The 16,795-nt window shown below is 39.8% G+C and overlaps 1 protein-coding gene across 2 annotated transcripts in view; it reads left to right on the top strand.

The window, feature by feature from the left end:
• The window catches only part of aacs (acetoacetyl-CoA synthetase), a 33,147-nt gene continuing 16,352 nt past the window's right edge, over positions 1-16,795 (top strand). For both annotated transcript variants that reach the window (XM_029510495.1, XM_029510494.1), the window contains exons 1-10: positions 1-496; positions 1,291-1,394; positions 2,461-2,581; positions 3,484-3,597; positions 8,509-8,606; positions 9,605-9,719; positions 10,372-10,453; positions 10,597-10,750; positions 12,401-12,481; positions 13,483-13,607. In XM_029510495.1, coding sequence (XP_029366355.1) covers positions 358-496; positions 1,291-1,394; positions 2,461-2,581; positions 3,484-3,597; positions 8,509-8,606; positions 9,605-9,719; positions 10,372-10,453; positions 10,597-10,750; positions 12,401-12,481; positions 13,483-13,607 — 1,133 coding nt within the window. In that variant the 5' untranslated portion in view covers positions 1-357. The remainder of the gene's footprint in view (positions 497-1,290; positions 1,395-2,460; positions 2,582-3,483; positions 3,598-8,508; positions 8,607-9,604; positions 9,720-10,371; positions 10,454-10,596; positions 10,751-12,400; positions 12,482-13,482; positions 13,608-16,795) is intronic.

Raw genomic sequence — 16,795 nt, 5'->3', positions numbered from 1 at the left:
ATGAATGATAATTAAATATTAATATAATCATTTTTTATGATCGGAGCCTTGCTTTAAACAATCTATTTATTTATTTCTTATTCCCGTAATTTCTGGGGGACCGAATTGGTTTTCTTGAACGCAGCCCGTCCTGACGTCACAGCGCTGGGGCGCGGCCTGACGGTTTTCCGTGGTAACCCCACGCTGCTGAGCGTCTGCGGGCCTTCAGTGCTGTCGCTCGCTGAGAGAGTCGCAACAGTGAGCTAATTTAACACAATCCCCCCCCCCAACCATCACCACCACCGACCCCTCAGGAGGGACAGTTAGCTTCAGGCCGCCGCAGGAACTGTGTCACCGTGTGTTTGACAGCCGGCAGAGATGTCGAAAGACACAGAAGGGAAGAGCGAGAAGATTATGGACGTGGAGAGCAAGGTGCTGTGGTACCCGGACTCCAAGAGGAACACACAGATGGACAGGTTCAGGACACAGGTCAACGGGGACTACGGACTTAATCTGGGTGAGTAGAGGAGGACAGAGGAGGTTTGCTGGACTGGAAAAACAAGACGGATGTTCCTGAAGCTGGACAGAGACACACAAATAGATAGCATGTCCCCTGCTGTCCGTCAGCTCATTGTTACATTCAACACGCCTCCGTTTGGCAATGCAAACAATTAAGCGAGATGTTGTGCAGCCATTAAAAGAGTGTTAAAGACCGCCACACAATCTGCCCACCACTCCGTTCGTAACAATAACCCTGCAGCTCTGCATTGTAGATTGTGATTGCGATTGCCTGCACACACACACACACACAAACACAAACACACACACACACACACACACACACACACACACACACACACACACACACACACAAACACAAACACAAATAAACGTCCCCCCCGCGCATATATTTGCCAGGCCGTGCCGGACAGCGGCCTAGTTGAATTGTCTCTTTGATAGTGTCAGTGTGACCTACACAGTCCTGCACTGCAGGACTCCTGAAAATCTTGTTCCACCAAAAGCATCCATGGCCTTAGACTAAGGCTTAAAGAATGTGTGACAGCAACATAGCTGCATACACCTTGGACAGTCCAGCCCAAGGCCCACTTTCGACTATATATATATATATATAGCATTAATCTTTAAATCATATACTGAGATTATTAGTGTTAATCCCTGCTTTGCAGATAAAGGCGCTTTGCTTGTAGGAAATTTCTGTTGCTTGTGGTGTAGTTGATGGCTATTTGTGGGCATGGCAGGGACATGACAGTTCATCTTCTTTTTTTCTTCTTCTTCTTTTCACATCTTTAGTTAACTACAATGACCTGTACCAGTGGTCAGTGGACAGATACCCAGAGTTTTGGACACACGTGTGGCGCTTCTGTGGAATAGTCAGCTCCAAACCATATGAGGAGGTGAGCCCAACCACAACCATCACTATGAGAGGAACTTGAATCAGCAAGCTGGCATTAGCAATAAGAAAGTGATAGTGCCTGCTAATTACTAGAAACTCTTTGTAAAGACTCACTGACTTGTGGTCAGTCTGTTACATTCTTATTACTAAAAAATAGCACATTGACTCCCATTAGACTCATATGTCTAATGTTTTCTCTGCGCTCCTGTAGAAGAAAATAGAGAATGACAGATTACCTTTGTTTTCACTCTTGAATATATCAATTGTACAGTACAGCCATATTAATAAGGTCTAAATGTAGTCTTGTTGAAGTTCACTCCATTTTTGGGTAATTCTTGCTCTTTCTTCAGTGTCTGCTTCTCTTGACTGTTACCTTATCGAGTCTAAAAAGTACCTAAATCTTATTGTTGTTACTACAGGGTCTGACTCTATGTTGTAACTCTTCGACCTACCCTTTTCCATTATGTTTCAATCGAAAGATTGTTGTTATTACATACGTACATACGTTTACATACATAAATGAATTCCACATTCCACATATCAGTTGGATAAAGGAAATTTCACAGATGTTTTTAACAACCCTAATTTGAGTCTTCACTATTTCTTTCACTGTTTGGACTCTTAATCTTGCTCTGTTGCAGGATGTAGACACCCGAGTGTGTGGGCTGAGACAACAAATGATGTCAGAGTTTATGATACTGGGCGATGTTTTCAAACACACCCCTTCTGTACACATGGATTGTACACATTCCACGTCAGATGCTGGCCAGAGGCTCTTCTTTTATTGCAAATTTTCATAGTCATATGTGCCTAGCTTGGGTTTGCAGGCCCAGCAGATTTTGGATGGGGGACAGGGATCCAATTATTCTGTCAATCAAAATCTGACAGTGATGCACAGTCAGCTAGGTGATGAAATCTAAATGTTGCCATGGATTTTCATTCCAAAAGGTTTTCTTGCAAGTACAGGTTTCATTATTTGATATTACTATTAATTGATATTCATAGCCTAGGTTAATGACAGTGGTGTTTCTCTCCTCTGTGTGCTCTTTTAATGGTGTATATAATAGGTGGTGGATGCATCCAAGCGGATCTCAGATGTGCCAGAATGGTTCAAAGGGGCTCGGCTCAACTATGCTGAGAACTTGCTCAAACACACAGACCAGGACAAAGTGGCTCTCTACGCTGCAAGTAAGTCTGTAGAGCACATGATACATGCTAATTAAATAAAAAAAAAATAAAATTTAGTTAATTAACTGACTAACTCTAATAAAATTCATGCAACAATGCTGCACCTTAACACAAGGCCTCACTGATCTCTAGATTGGAATTAAATCCCTAAGTGTAGCAACTTTGATGTTCAAAAACAGCACACATTTTAACACGCATATTTATTCTCAAAATCACACAACCCAGCAATATTCATCCACCTGAACACACCTTTACACAATCATAACATGCAGCAGCACTTTATTTTCAATTGTGTTCCCCCCCCCCCTTCTTCTTTGAATTTGTCCATTCAGCAGCTTTAGCACATCTCTGTGCGGCATCCTCCCGCTTTGTGCTTGCTCGTAGCAGAAAGAAATCTTAGGGGGGCTTGAAGGAACAGTTGTTGAGGCTGCATCTGAATACAGAGGTGATGCAATTAGGTAATGCTGGGCAGCGTACTTCACTCAGTTATTATGGCTGCTGCTCCCTGTTCTACCTCTCAGGACTGTCACATGCTAATGGAAAGGCCATCCTTTATTGCTAGTGTGTGTGAGAGAGATTGGACTCTTGCACAGACACATACACTTGCACACAAACTTCTCAGGAAATGTAATTATGAGAGGGCTCATTCGTCACAATTCTGTGTAGTGCCAGCAAATTTCAGGAAACTATTACTTACAGAGATAATAGGATTGTTGCTGTCTGTGACCTTGTCCTCCTGCCCAAACATGTCTCCATTTACATTTTAACAAATTTAAAAACAATTTTACCACACAGTCAAAAGATCCAGAACAATAAAATATATATATATATGCCATCAGTTTTCTGTGCATATCAATACTTGTTTATATGTCTCACACTGTCTTTGCACCTCTTTGTACCAGCGGAAGCAAATGAGGAGATTGTGAAGGTGACATTCGGGGAGCTCAGGCGTGATGTGGCGTTGTTTGCTGCAGCTATGAGGAAGATGGGAGTCCGGACGGGAGACAGGGTTGTCGGTGAGTCTTAAATTTATTTCTCTCTGTCTCACTGGTGCGCAAATATGTCACATTGAAATCAGGGGCTGTGCAAGTATTTTATCTAACCTTTCTTAGCCAAGTGTTGGTATTAGTGGTCACACTGGTTGATGAATCGGCTACCTGGAGGCCAAGCTGTTCCAGTAGCTGTTCCTCTCCTGACTAGTTTTTGCTTTAACCTTCAGTCTTCTTCATCCTTTCCAGTGCTCTTTTTATTGAAGTAAGGTGGATTATTATATGAAGCTTGTTGCTGTTGCTTGTTAATAAATTGGACATTCGGTTTTTGCATTTTTTTCTTCATTACTTGCGTGATTAGTGTGCACTGGCAGCAAGGGCTGTCTTTTTCTTGGCACAAGCTGCAGCACTCTCTGAATGTCATCATTTATCAATTTTATTTATTTATTTATTTTTTCCAAAGTTAATATTTGTTTTTCAGCAATGCAGCACTGTACGGTGTAGTCATCCAGGTGTAGGTGTAGCCACATGCTCACACTACTGGCACAGCAAAATGAACTTAAATGCATGGCATGTATATTTACACATTCCAATTTGTGATCAGTGTATTTGCTATTTATTTATCCAGCTAATAAGAAGACGAAACACCTTGTTTTTATTTTATTTGGCAAAACTCTTGCTTTCAGTCAAGTCTAATTTGGGCTCAGGTTATCAATTGTGAGCATGAAGCCAGCTTGATTCTGCGTTAATAAAACTTCACATGCTGCTATTCCATCAGTACTGATCATATCCATGGACCAAAACAGTATTATGTAATAAATGAGAAGGGGGGGTTATCTTTCACACAGATTGTTTTTATTGTTTGCTTTGAGCAGAGCTCCTAGGTACTTGAATGTCAGCCTGCCCTGAGTCTTATCTGTCTCTGTCTCATTTTCAGTCTCTTCTTTGTTCTACTTTCCCTTCATGATGTAGAAATGCATATTGGGCTGTTTGTGCTGCGTCAGTATTAGGGGCTTCTGTTACATCGGAGTGGTCAAATATGAATGTCTCAGATGTCTGAACTTATCATTGTTACAAGCACAATGCAAACTTGGAATCAAGATGTTGTCCTAAAACAGCCTTTTGGTTTCATATGCTTTTGTTGTCTCTCTATAAAGATGACAAATGACAGCTAAAAGCAATCAATTAAAGGGAGTAGAGATGGGAAGAAAGATATCTGAGTGTCAGTGGCACAGAAATTTGGCAAAACATTTAAGGATAAAAACAATCCTTAAAAAGCCTGAGTGAGTAAGAAACATCATGCCCTCATCTTACATCATCTGGGACAAACCAGAGAAGAAGCTGAAGCTGATCTGGGCAGGTATCTGCCGTTGTATGATATTGGTATGCCATGGTATTCTGACACATTCAATAAAAATACCTCTCTTATACCTCCATTCCAGGGCTCTTCTTGGGGCTTAAGCATTGTGCCTTAGCATCTATGCCTGTTACTCGTAAGGCTATCAACTGAGCTCCTCAGTCCAAGAATGGGATGTGTATCAGTGTTTGTACCTGTGGAGAAGAAAGATGGATTTTGCAGTAAGGAAATCCATTAGCTAAATGGCTTATGCTCTGTGGGAATCTCATTAGAAGGTCAAGAGGGATAGATGGAGATAGAGCGGAAGACAGACGTCACTTGCCTTTTTTCTTCTCTTGCATATCTAATGACAAATCCGTGTGTGTCGACGTTTGAATGCATGTCCTCAATTGTGTGTGTTGCGGGTGCCCAGGTTGAAACTGTCTGTAATCTAGGAGGCATATAAGCACTTAGCTGATGAAGGCAGTCAGGCTTTATAGCAGGACGTAAGCCAGCATGCACGCACGCATACACACTCATACCTACATACAGATGTATCCTCCTTTGGTGAACTTTTTTCCCATTGCTTTTCTCCTTGGTCCTGTTGCCCTCCACCCTGGAGAACAATTTCAGCTTTGACATCCACTCTTCATCGTCAGGGGGGAAGAATATTCTTTTAATTATGTGTCATGGAAAATACACACTGTCAAACAAAAGTCACACTATTGACTACTATGACTGGGATCTAAGCAATTGTGTGACGTATAAAATGTGTAACAAACAGATGCAAATAGTTTAAACAATTGAAATAAAACTGAAGCTTCACCACATGTTGCAGCGAGTACATTTGGACAACAAACAGGACACACTGTTATATGGTCCACTTCCCTGTTCCATGTGGGACAGCTCAAAACACAATACATGAAAAATGTGACGTGCCCTGTTTAGTATGACTGCATGACCATAATGACCATAATGGCGCCACAATCCTCCCCGTTTCATCCTCATTCATTCACATACTCACACAGCCTCACATACATTTCACATTCTGCTGTTGTTTTCATTCCATTTCATGATGATAATGTGCCAATATCCACAATGATGTGCCCACAGAAGCACAGAGAAAGCTAACTGCTATCAAGTAGACACATATTAAAACAATCTACCATTTGGACTCTTTTATGAGCAAGACAGACTGGCAAATAATGCTATGTATAACACATATTTGTATGTTTACAGTAAAACTCCACAATAAAAAAAAAAAAACCTTTATTCATGTCCTGATCATTGAACTGGCAGCCATAACCAGTTTTCTTAAACTGATCACAGAATCCCTGCACTGAAATTCAGTTTCTTTCCCCATGCACATTTTCTCAACTGGTTTCTAAACAGTTGATGTTATGTCACGGGCTTGCTTTCTATAACTATGAATTCATTACTGCTCAGTGCATGACTAAAGCCTGATTTCTCATAGGGAAGAATCCACCAATAATTTTTGGAACTCTTGAGTTAAACAAAAAAACAAACAACAGTGGTAGAATAGTAACACAGTATGATGCAATTATGTAGATGTTGTAAAGCAGTAATGACAACACAACTGCCATTGTAAAGTTTTATAGGAGTATGCATGAATAAACGGGTATAAAGGGCAAAGGGGTGATGTGTAGACAGTGCTGTTACAGCAATGCCAGATACAACAGTAGCACTGAAACCTGATGGGTGGGGTGTTGTCGGGAGATTATGATCCATGACGCTATTTGTGCTGATCCAGTGTTGGAAGATAATAGTTTATGAGAGTGTGGATTCAGTGTAGCAGGATGGTGATCTGTCAGCCTGGGGTGTCATCCTTCCCAGATCAGCAGAAGTCAGCAGAGCAACTAATTTAAAGGCCTATTAGTCATGATTTATAGGAAGTGACAGTATGGCTGCTGTTTACCGTTGACCAGTCTGACTATTTGGCTGGAACTACCAGCTGTGCTATTGTTTTATCAAGTTAGATTAGACAGATGTTATCAACGTAACAGCCCCGTGTTTAGAGGTAGCAAGAGAGCTTCTGTTTGGGACCTAATGGCTTTTTATTAATGTTACAGCTCCTACCACACTTTAATTTGTTTAGTATTAAAGACAAACTTATGTGGTTGGCCTCATATAAACTTTATGTCTGATATATGTATGCTACTAGATCTTGGTAATTATATGGGGCACATTAGTTGATTGTAGTTCTGTTCTGTTTTTGTTTTTTTACTTTGGTTTTCACAAACAATTTTTAAGGCAATTTCTTTTACAGAGTTTAACTTTTGACTGAACAGAGTTTGTATGAAACTTTCCAATGCTTTCGAATTTCTCATTATTCAAGACTGAAGGTATGCAAAGACAATAAGCCTCACAGATAGTAATTTTCTATAATAGTAATTGTTATTTCCTCAAGGCGAAACTGTAGTTATTATTCTTGCAGACTTTGTTGCTACTTTCTGAAGTTTACATGAGAATCAGGGAGTATGAAATAGTGGTATAGATCCCTTCATTGTATAAAAACATTGCGAGCCTAGTGAGAATGCGCGCACAGCTTGGGGCCAGAAAATGTCAGAGCAAAGCAAAGAATTTATAATAGAAATTATTTTGATTATTCGGAACATGCGCTATCGCTGTCCATTAAGGACTGTGAGGAATACCTCAAAAAATTACTTTTAGCCGACGGCGATAGTGTGCCTGACTCGGCTTCATTAAAAGATAGGCGATGTTAGCGAGTTAGAATTTAACGTAAATTTTACTTTCTCTCTTGCTGTTCAACATATCATAGCATCATCTCTTATTTTAGCCAAATTATCTTAATCCTTTTTGCTCCTACTCATTGTCCATAATCACGCTTATATGAAAAGATCTGCTGTAAGAATGAAGCCGAGTAGGCTATCGCACATGAAATTTCTGAATGGATGGAATGTTGATTGTCAATGGCTTTGCCCAGTCAGAATCCAGGAAAGTCATAAATCTTGTCACTTTTTTAAGAGAAACTTGACAGAATAGCAACCAAAACAGCACAGACCTTTATTATTTATTGTGTATTTAGTTAAATTAGACCAACGGCATGGCCCTTAGGCATTTAGCTGTCCTGTTAAAGCTTACACAAAGTGACATTCTCCAGTAGACTTTGGGAGAGTTTAGTGGTTTTCTGGCCCCAAACTGTGTGCGCATATTTCTGTGACATTGCACTGGAAGGGGTCTATGGTGGTAGTTATTGTCTGTCCCGGTAAGATTTATTGACAGCAGCAACAGAAATGAAAAATACCTGTCTCTGATTGATTCTCTCTTTCACTGATCTTCTGTCAAAAATGAGGCTGAGTTTGGGCACCATTTCTCATTGTCAACAATGAAAGCTTCACCATCCTCTACTTACACTCTCATTATCACTGTCTCTGCTTTTTAAGCAGACCCATTTCTTCCCCTTTGTTTCTCTCTTTGACTGTTTCCACTCTGAGGAGACCAACAAGAGACAGAGGCTTCTCTCATACTGATAAAATCAATACATTTTAACAATATGATATAATTTCTTTACTGAAAAATAATCTTATGGGCTCTGACTTAAACGAATGTTTCCTGTTTAGGATACCTGCCTAATGGTATCCATGCAGTGGAGGCCATGTTAGCAGCAGCCAGCATCGGAGCTATTTGGAGCTCCACATCTGTCGACTTTGGAGTCAATGTAAGCATTGTATTTTCTACTTTTTGTATCTTGTAATCTTTTTATTTACATGTGATAGAACTACAGCTTCATATCTACATTAGATATTTTTGGCATATTGTTCAGTCTATATCTTAAACTAAATTATGATGGTATATCACGGTATCTAATGTGTTTGTTAAAATAAAGTGTAATGTTGTAGGCTTATGTTAACTTCCAAGAGCCAGTAGAGTGTGGATTTTAGACTTAGTGTGCTTCTCCTTCAACTGCACCTGAATGAACAAGTCTTTCATTTGTTCCAATAGGAGATTCATGACACGTATGCTCTTAACAGTTAACACAGAGTAAAAGTGGAATGAGGTCCATGAAGCAAAATGTTGTGTGTGACTAAGTATGAGCATAATTAACCACATCCCACAGCAACTCCTTCATCAATGCTCCCTTTGTCAGCTTGGTCTGTGCTTTTTGTTTCTAGTGCTCTATTGCCCCTAATGGTACATTAAAGAACTACTTCTTTTAGTCTGATCAAAGTCCTTCATTCAAACATGACCACTCCATTTTTGTTGTGTACATTCATATTACTTATCTGTTTTTGGGTGCCAGGGGGTGCAGAAGCCAAACCTAGATAACTTGATCGAGGGCGGTGTACAGCCTGGGCAGGGCGCCAGTACATTGAAGGGCCAACCCAACATACAGAGACAGACAGAAACAAACAAACACTCACACTCAGAGTAACGGACAATTTAAAGTCACCAATTAACCTAAACATGATGTCTTTGGACAGTGTGAGGAAACCCACGCAATCACGGGGAGAACATGCAAACTCACAGAAAGGCCCCAGGCCTGGGAACCGAACCCGTGACCTTATTTGTTGTGTGCATTTTGGTGAAATTAATACAATCTCTCAATTCCTTGAGTGTTTCAGTAGATCTGAATGTTTCTGTTTAATTGTTTCTCTGTTCTTTATTTGTTTGTATTTGTACTGTTCACCCCTTTTTACTCTCTCTTTCTTCCCTCAGGGGGTCCTTGACAGGTTTTCTCAAATTCAGCCAAAACTGATCTTCTCTGTTGCTGCTGTAGTTTACAACGGCAAAACTCATGACCACATGGAAAAACTGATCAATGTTGTCAAAGGTTTGTAACCACATTTGCTCATGGACCAATGCACCTGACCATTTCCATGTTTACACTTTTGTTTTGGTTTTTGCTTTTTCTCTCATAACCTGTATCTGATATTATTAAAGACATTTTGGAATCTTTCTTGGAAGTATAAGTGATATGAAGCTGAAATATGCCATGAGAAAGACATTATAGAGCAAGATCAGAGAGCGCAATCAAATTTGAAGAATTAATACATAACAAATAAAGGATGCATATGCTGAATAGGGAAAATAGGGAAGGATATTGCTGTTCTAACCCCAGAGAACATCTCAACATCATTGCTCTTTACTAATATTTATCTCTTGTGACTGACAGTAAAACAGGGGTTGTCAACCCTACTCCTGGAGGGCTACTGCCCTGCATTTTTAGATGTTTTCTGCTCTGACACATCAGAGTTAATTGAGTGGATCGTTATCAGACCTCGGCAGAGCTGATCATCTGAATCAGGTGTTTTGGAGCGAGAACACCTCTAAAACGGAGCAGCCTTCCAGGATCAGGGTTTGGGACCCCTCCTCAAGGACCACAATGAGTTACATATTTAGGAAAATAGGCATTCTGCTGTGAAGTTTCCTGTCTTTCCATGACTATGAAGACATCAGCTTCTCTTTTTCTTCTTGAAATCTAGGTCTGCCTGACCTGAAGAAAGTAGTTGTGATCCCCTACGCTCGCACCAAACATGAGACTGACCTCTCCAAGATCCCCAACAGGTGTGTTTCTGTGTTTGCAACTGCACTGGTGTGTTAAAACTGAAACATTTTAAGAGATATGTTTATAAATAATACAGAGCAATGCCAGACACACCTTATATTATTGCTGTGTTTTATCAGTCTCTGGTTCATTTTCTCCACAGTGTATTTATAGATGATTTCTTGGCATCTGGTTGTGGTGAGGCAGACCAGTTTCCTCAGCTGGAGTTTGAGCAGCTTCCTTTCAGTCATCCTCTCTTCATCATGTACTCATCTGGAACCACAGGTGCTCCTAAATGCATGGTCCACTCTGCTGGGGTAAGAAACACACTGGTTTACTTTATTCTTTAATTATAAACTCTGGATGGCTCAGCTTATGCTCACTCGTTGAGCTCATTCAAACATAGTATTTCTCACACACACACTCACACATGCACTGTGGGTCATTTTCTAAAATAAACGTAGGAACTTTGCATCTTGCATCCTAAAAAAAACACCTGCTGGCTCATTTAATTCTTTCTGGCTATTTTTTGCCCTAACTGCTCTACAAACCGCAGCTGCTCAAAACTCTCCTGAGTTGGCCCACATTTACATGTGCATACCACTTATTATCTATATACAAAAAAAGAAAGTGTTGCTCTCACAAAGGCCGGAATAATAAGAAATCAGTTGAAAGTGAAATAAATTCCAAAGTCAGGACAAAATAATTCCAGCATGTGATCCATTCGCAAACTATTCTGCTAGAGAGATCTAGTCATGGTACACACATCTAATACGTTCACTAACATGAAAAGAACCAACCAGAATGTGCTCCAGATGCAGTAGCAGTTGTTATACGTTTGTATCATTCCTTTTAGAAGGTGGCTAAATCACTTGATTCCAACCTTCTCACATCACAGCAGAAGTGGTTAGAGCAACCTATGTGATGATCAGTCGAGTTTTTATTATACTTGCCACCACAAGATGGCAGCAGGTCTCCGTCAAAAGTTTTGGAAAGGTTATTTGCTCCCAAAGGGGGGTATGAAGGACTTACTCCCTGCTACAAACCACATCTGAGGGAGAGAGTGTTAGATGAATGTGTGATATCAAGAGGACCACTGCACTTTGAAGGCTGAAACACTTCACATTTAAAATGGATTTCCATGCAAACAAAAAAATGCATTCAAACATATTCACTTAACAGTTGTTGTCACATTCTGACACCCATTTTCTTTCTTTCCTGTTTAATTTTTTTTTTTTTAACTCTCTCATCTTTCTTTCAAATTGGTTCTCTCGTCTTAATGTGCATGAATCTTCTCCCACTCAGTCCTCCTTTTTGGACTCTCATTAGTTTTATTTCTCTGCTTTATTTCCTCTCTGTTCCAACACCCTTTTATTTCTTTCCCTTGTTGTCTTCTTCTCTGTCGCCATCTCGTTCTTTTGTGGCCCATCCTTCTCCCCATGCTGCTGATAATTGGACAGTAATGCGTTGGTGAAAACATTTCTTATTGCGATGCTGGCAGTCCTCACTAGCTCCACCAATTAGCCCCAGCACTGTTGTGCTTTACGCTTTTTTACAGCTCTGTTAACATGCTGTCAGCAGCAAGATGGCATGAACTGAGGGACGCATGAGGCAGCTGAGTCCCGCCAAAGACTATATGCAGACATACACACATGTAGTCACACACACAATTATGATTCATACTCTGTGGGAACAAGAATAATTTAACTGACTCCAGTGGGTCAGTGGCTTTCGAAAAAAGCACATTTAACCTAAATGACCCTTTTTGTTTAACAGCTTAATGAAGGAGCATAAAGATATTTAAAAAAAAAAAAAAAAGTTATATAAACATTCAGCATATCACACAATGAAATGCAAGTGACATTCATTCTCTATAAGGATGAAAGAACTATAGTACAATAGAATCAATGCATAGTCAATGACCTACAAAATGTAATGTCAAATTAACAGTCTCTCTTTCTCTTTAGGGCACACTCATTCAACACATGAAGGAGCATATTCTACATGGTAATATGACCAGCAGTGATGTCATCATTTACTACACGACGGTAGGTACACAAACTTTATACACACACACACACACACACACTGCAATCTGCAGCTGTTTAAGGTTATATTTTGGAATATCATCAATCACAAAGTTGGCCGCAAAGACAAATGCACATATCCAGGCACAAGCAGGTCTTGTCAAAGGAACACCAGTGACTGCTGAAGGTCAGAGCTGTGTATAATTTCTGCTTCTCAAAAGATTTTGGATCTTTGATGATGATGACAAGGTTGGATACAGAGGAACTTCATTCAGTTGAAGCTGCAGTGGCTGTTATTAAATAAATGTTTGTGTCTTATATGTGCACAGTCTCGGTTTGGCTTTGATACATGTTGCAGAGAACAATTAGATGGCTTCACATCTGCAAATATTATGCCAGTATTTAAGTCTGAGTCAACCTGTAGCTGTCTTAATCAAATGCTTGGTAGTTAGAGGTGTGGAAGTAAATTCACCTTTGGTGATAATATTCAGTTTCAAACACTGCAGATATTGCTGAGAGATGATAAATAAAGTTTTTTTTATTAATTTGTGTACTTACTACTCTTAACAAAAGTTTAATTTCCACACCTATCTGCATGCTTGCAGTATCATAATTGATCAAAGTTGTGCACAGCCCGTTTAAAAACAATTGTTTTTTTCCTATCCTTCGTGACATCCAGGAAAATGATCGTAATGATGCATACACCTGCCAGAGGTCCAGCTAGCTTTGAGATTATACTTTGCGGCTGCCACAAGTGGGCAGTAAGTTATGAAATAGAAGCAAACAGCAACAGAACCTTGATGATAGAATGAAGAGAAATATCATCATTGTTAGTTCTGCATGTGAGGGATGGTATCAAAGCAGTAGCTCAGCATGAATCCGCAAAAATCATGTGAAGCACAGACACATAATTCAGTCTGCAGGAGTCGTCCATTTTTCTCCCCATTTATCCTCGTTGATGAGAATGGATTGCTTGTAGCAAATAAACTGACCACTCTGTTTGTTACGTGTGCTGTTCATAGACCGGCTGGATGATGTGGAACTGGCTTGTGTCTGCTCTGGCTGTGGGGGCATCAGTGGTTTTATACGATGGTTCTCCACTAATGCCAACACCTGATGTACTGTGGAACCTGACAGACCAGCTGGGGTGAGTTAGACACACACAGGGGACTGATAATGTCTGAGTTGCTGCTGTTTGTTGCTTTTAGGTGGAAGAAGTAAAAAAAATAAATAATAGGTTTTATATATATATTTGTGTGTGTGTGTGTGGCTCCAGCACCCCAGCAACAGAAAAGCGGTAGAATATGGATGGATGGATGGATGGATGGATATATATATATATATATATATATACTGAAGGTTTTTTGTGATCATCCCTAGACGTCTTAAAAACAAACACAAATAGTGCTCACTATTTCACTACCAATAGATCCACTCAAACTTTTAAGTGTCTGGATCTTACAGAGTTGTACATGGCAAGTCAAGGAATGTATTGACATATTCCTCTCGCCAAAGGATTGAGCTGACATCAGGAACTGACTTGTAGGGAATGTTCTTGCTGAGTGGTTGAAGCACATGCTATGTAATAATATTGTCCTGAGTTCGATTCTAGCTCAGGCCCTATGCTGCAAGTTATTCTCCTATCTTTCTCTCTCTCTCTCTCTCTCTCTCTCTCTCTCTCCCCCCTCCTTGTTGGTCTCTCTACCAAATACTGCTACTTTTTGGTGTTTCAAAGCATTTTTGTTCCATGAAGTTGAAAACAAATCCAAAAAGAAACAACAATCGCAATCGTCCAACTCATAGATGGCTATAAGATTATTAGAATTAGAGCATATTTTTTCTTTTCATTATGTGGAAGTTTCCAATAGACAAAGAATATTGAGATAAATCTGTCAGATTTTCTAATCTGAGAAAGAGGTGCAGAGTTGTTTAAAAAAAAGATGCCATTGGTTGCAAAGAAAGGAAAAAAAAAATGCATCAGACTGCTGTTGGTGAGATTGATGGTAGTGCTGTAAATTTTGGTTGGATCCAAAAACCAGGGAAAACGTGAAAGACAGACGTGACAGTAACCCTGCTATCCAGTCCACGGGCTTATTTATGCTATATCAAATTTCAGTGTGGACAATGCATATGAAGGTGAGAGTTTATGTGTCATCTGATATAATCTTTGAAAAAAACATTTTCCTATTTCCCCTTAGCAGCTCGCTTTAAATCTAAGCACAGAAGAGGCACTGTTGAAGGTGATTGACGGATGTTAAAAGAAGAAATGGAGGACAGTTTTCTTCCGTGACACAAGCATATTCCTTGCTCCCCTTGCCCACTTTGGCTCGAAACACGCATCACCACACAGTGGGAGTTCACCTCCAATGTAGCACAGTGGATCTCTACAGTTGATCCACTTTATCCATCTCAACCATATACAGTTGATCCCATCATATATTGTCTATACGGCTGTGTGCTGGTGGCAGGTTCAAATTCAATTAATAGTAAATGTAGTGAGCAGATTTTTTCTCCATGTATTTATATTTCAGTTTTAGCTGCAAGGTATTGCACAGACTATACAGTATAGTGGATTGTTACCGTATTACCAGTATACGTATACCAGTAATTTCAGTAGTGCTAGAAACTATGGAGACCATAATGGGATATTAGGCAAAAAATAAATAAATAAAAGAGGACATGGAGGAAAATAAGAAGAGGCCAGGATCCTGAGCTGGTGGTTGTTTCTCACTCATGACTGCCCATGAACAATGAACACACACACACACACAAAGATCCAACGCCAGCATTAATTATTTTAAACACTTGCATTGTTCCAGTACTAAAATTCTCCTTTGACGTAACTTATCTTATTAGCTGATCTAATCGTGTAACTATTCACTGTGCAGCTATACAGCTTTTGTACACACAAGACATTCAAACTGAAAGCTGACTGGCTGTAAGTTCATTATACTCGCCTCTATTCTTGTTGTGTTGGATGCATTTAGTGTAGTTTCTAGTTGAATGGCAAATGAACAGTGTGCATCTGGCTTAATCTGCCGCTGGAAGATGTTAATAGCAAAGCTGGCCACAAAAATACAATTTTGGGATAAAACTATTAATTTTAGAAACCATCCTGGCAACAGCATGTCCCTATCTCCTGTCCTACCACGTGCAGGCAGGAAGGAGTGACAGAGGGTTGCCGTGGTAACGCCGACGCTTTGTGTGTGTGTCTGAAATTTCTGCTGCTGTGTAAAACACACCAAATTCACCGGAGCAGCACTAAAAATAACTCTGAGAGATTTGGGTCATGCTGATTAACATATAAATTTATAGCGGATGGATTCAGAATAAATAAATAAATAAACACATAGATAGATAAATAGATAGCCTCCGCTAAGATTAGAGCAGCAGAGACACGGTGGGGCTATTGATCCGTAATCTCCTCTGCTTTCAGAGCTACTGCCGCACCACAGTAGGGAAAACCAAACGATGCATTTCAGTTATGTCACCACAAATATCTGGAAAGGCCATAAATTATATTTATTAGAAATATCCACATGGTTGAACGCATCTCAAGTATGTAGCATATGCTCGCTAACAGCCTAACCAGCTAGCCATACCTGTTATTATGGAGCTGAACATCATATCTGTATAATATTAGCAACTATTAGTTATATTATTCAATATTAGTATTAGCTATAGCTGGTCTGGTAAGCCCCATTACGCGTTATTTGCTACAGCTAGCATATTATCCTCCATTATTACTATTATTTTAAGTTTGTGTTGCTTCTACCTCTGACTATGCTAAAATGAGTGTGCTCAGTTAATCTTTGGTTAAAATATGGAGAAAATGTAGTGTGCTCAGCAAAAGCAAGACCCTTTAAGACAGTTATACCACAGACATATTCACCGCAGTGGAAATGACATATTACCTTCAGCAAGTAACAGAGTAATGGGGAGAAAAATCTGAAAGATGGGGAATTGTTGAAACCACAGAGCAAAAGTGCCAAAAAATACCACTACAGCAGAAACTTTGTGTGGATCCAACAGCTAATGAGCTCCCCTCCACGATTTTGTTAGATGTTTCAATGATGAACTATATTAGGATCTTCAAGTGGTGATTAGTTTTCTGGTAAAATAACTGGTAAAGTCCAAGAAAGCAGCTTCGGAAACGTCATGCTTGGTTTGTAGCCATGTCCTGTCTTTCAACCACCACTCAAACTCCGATCCAAAAAATGGGAGAAATGGAAAAATTGTATGAACAAGCATAGAATACTGTTTGCAAATTGACACACATATAGGAAATCTGGAAATCTGACAGAAAGATGGATGGGAGTTTTTCAGACTTTTGAA

The sequence above is a fragment of the Echeneis naucrates genome, chromosome 9 (genome assembly GCF_900963305.1).
Source record: "Echeneis naucrates chromosome 9, fEcheNa1.1, whole genome shotgun sequence".
Taxonomy (NCBI): domain Eukaryota; kingdom Metazoa; phylum Chordata; class Actinopteri; order Carangiformes; family Echeneidae; genus Echeneis; species Echeneis naucrates.
This window is presented reverse-complemented; position numbering and strand designations above follow the sequence as displayed.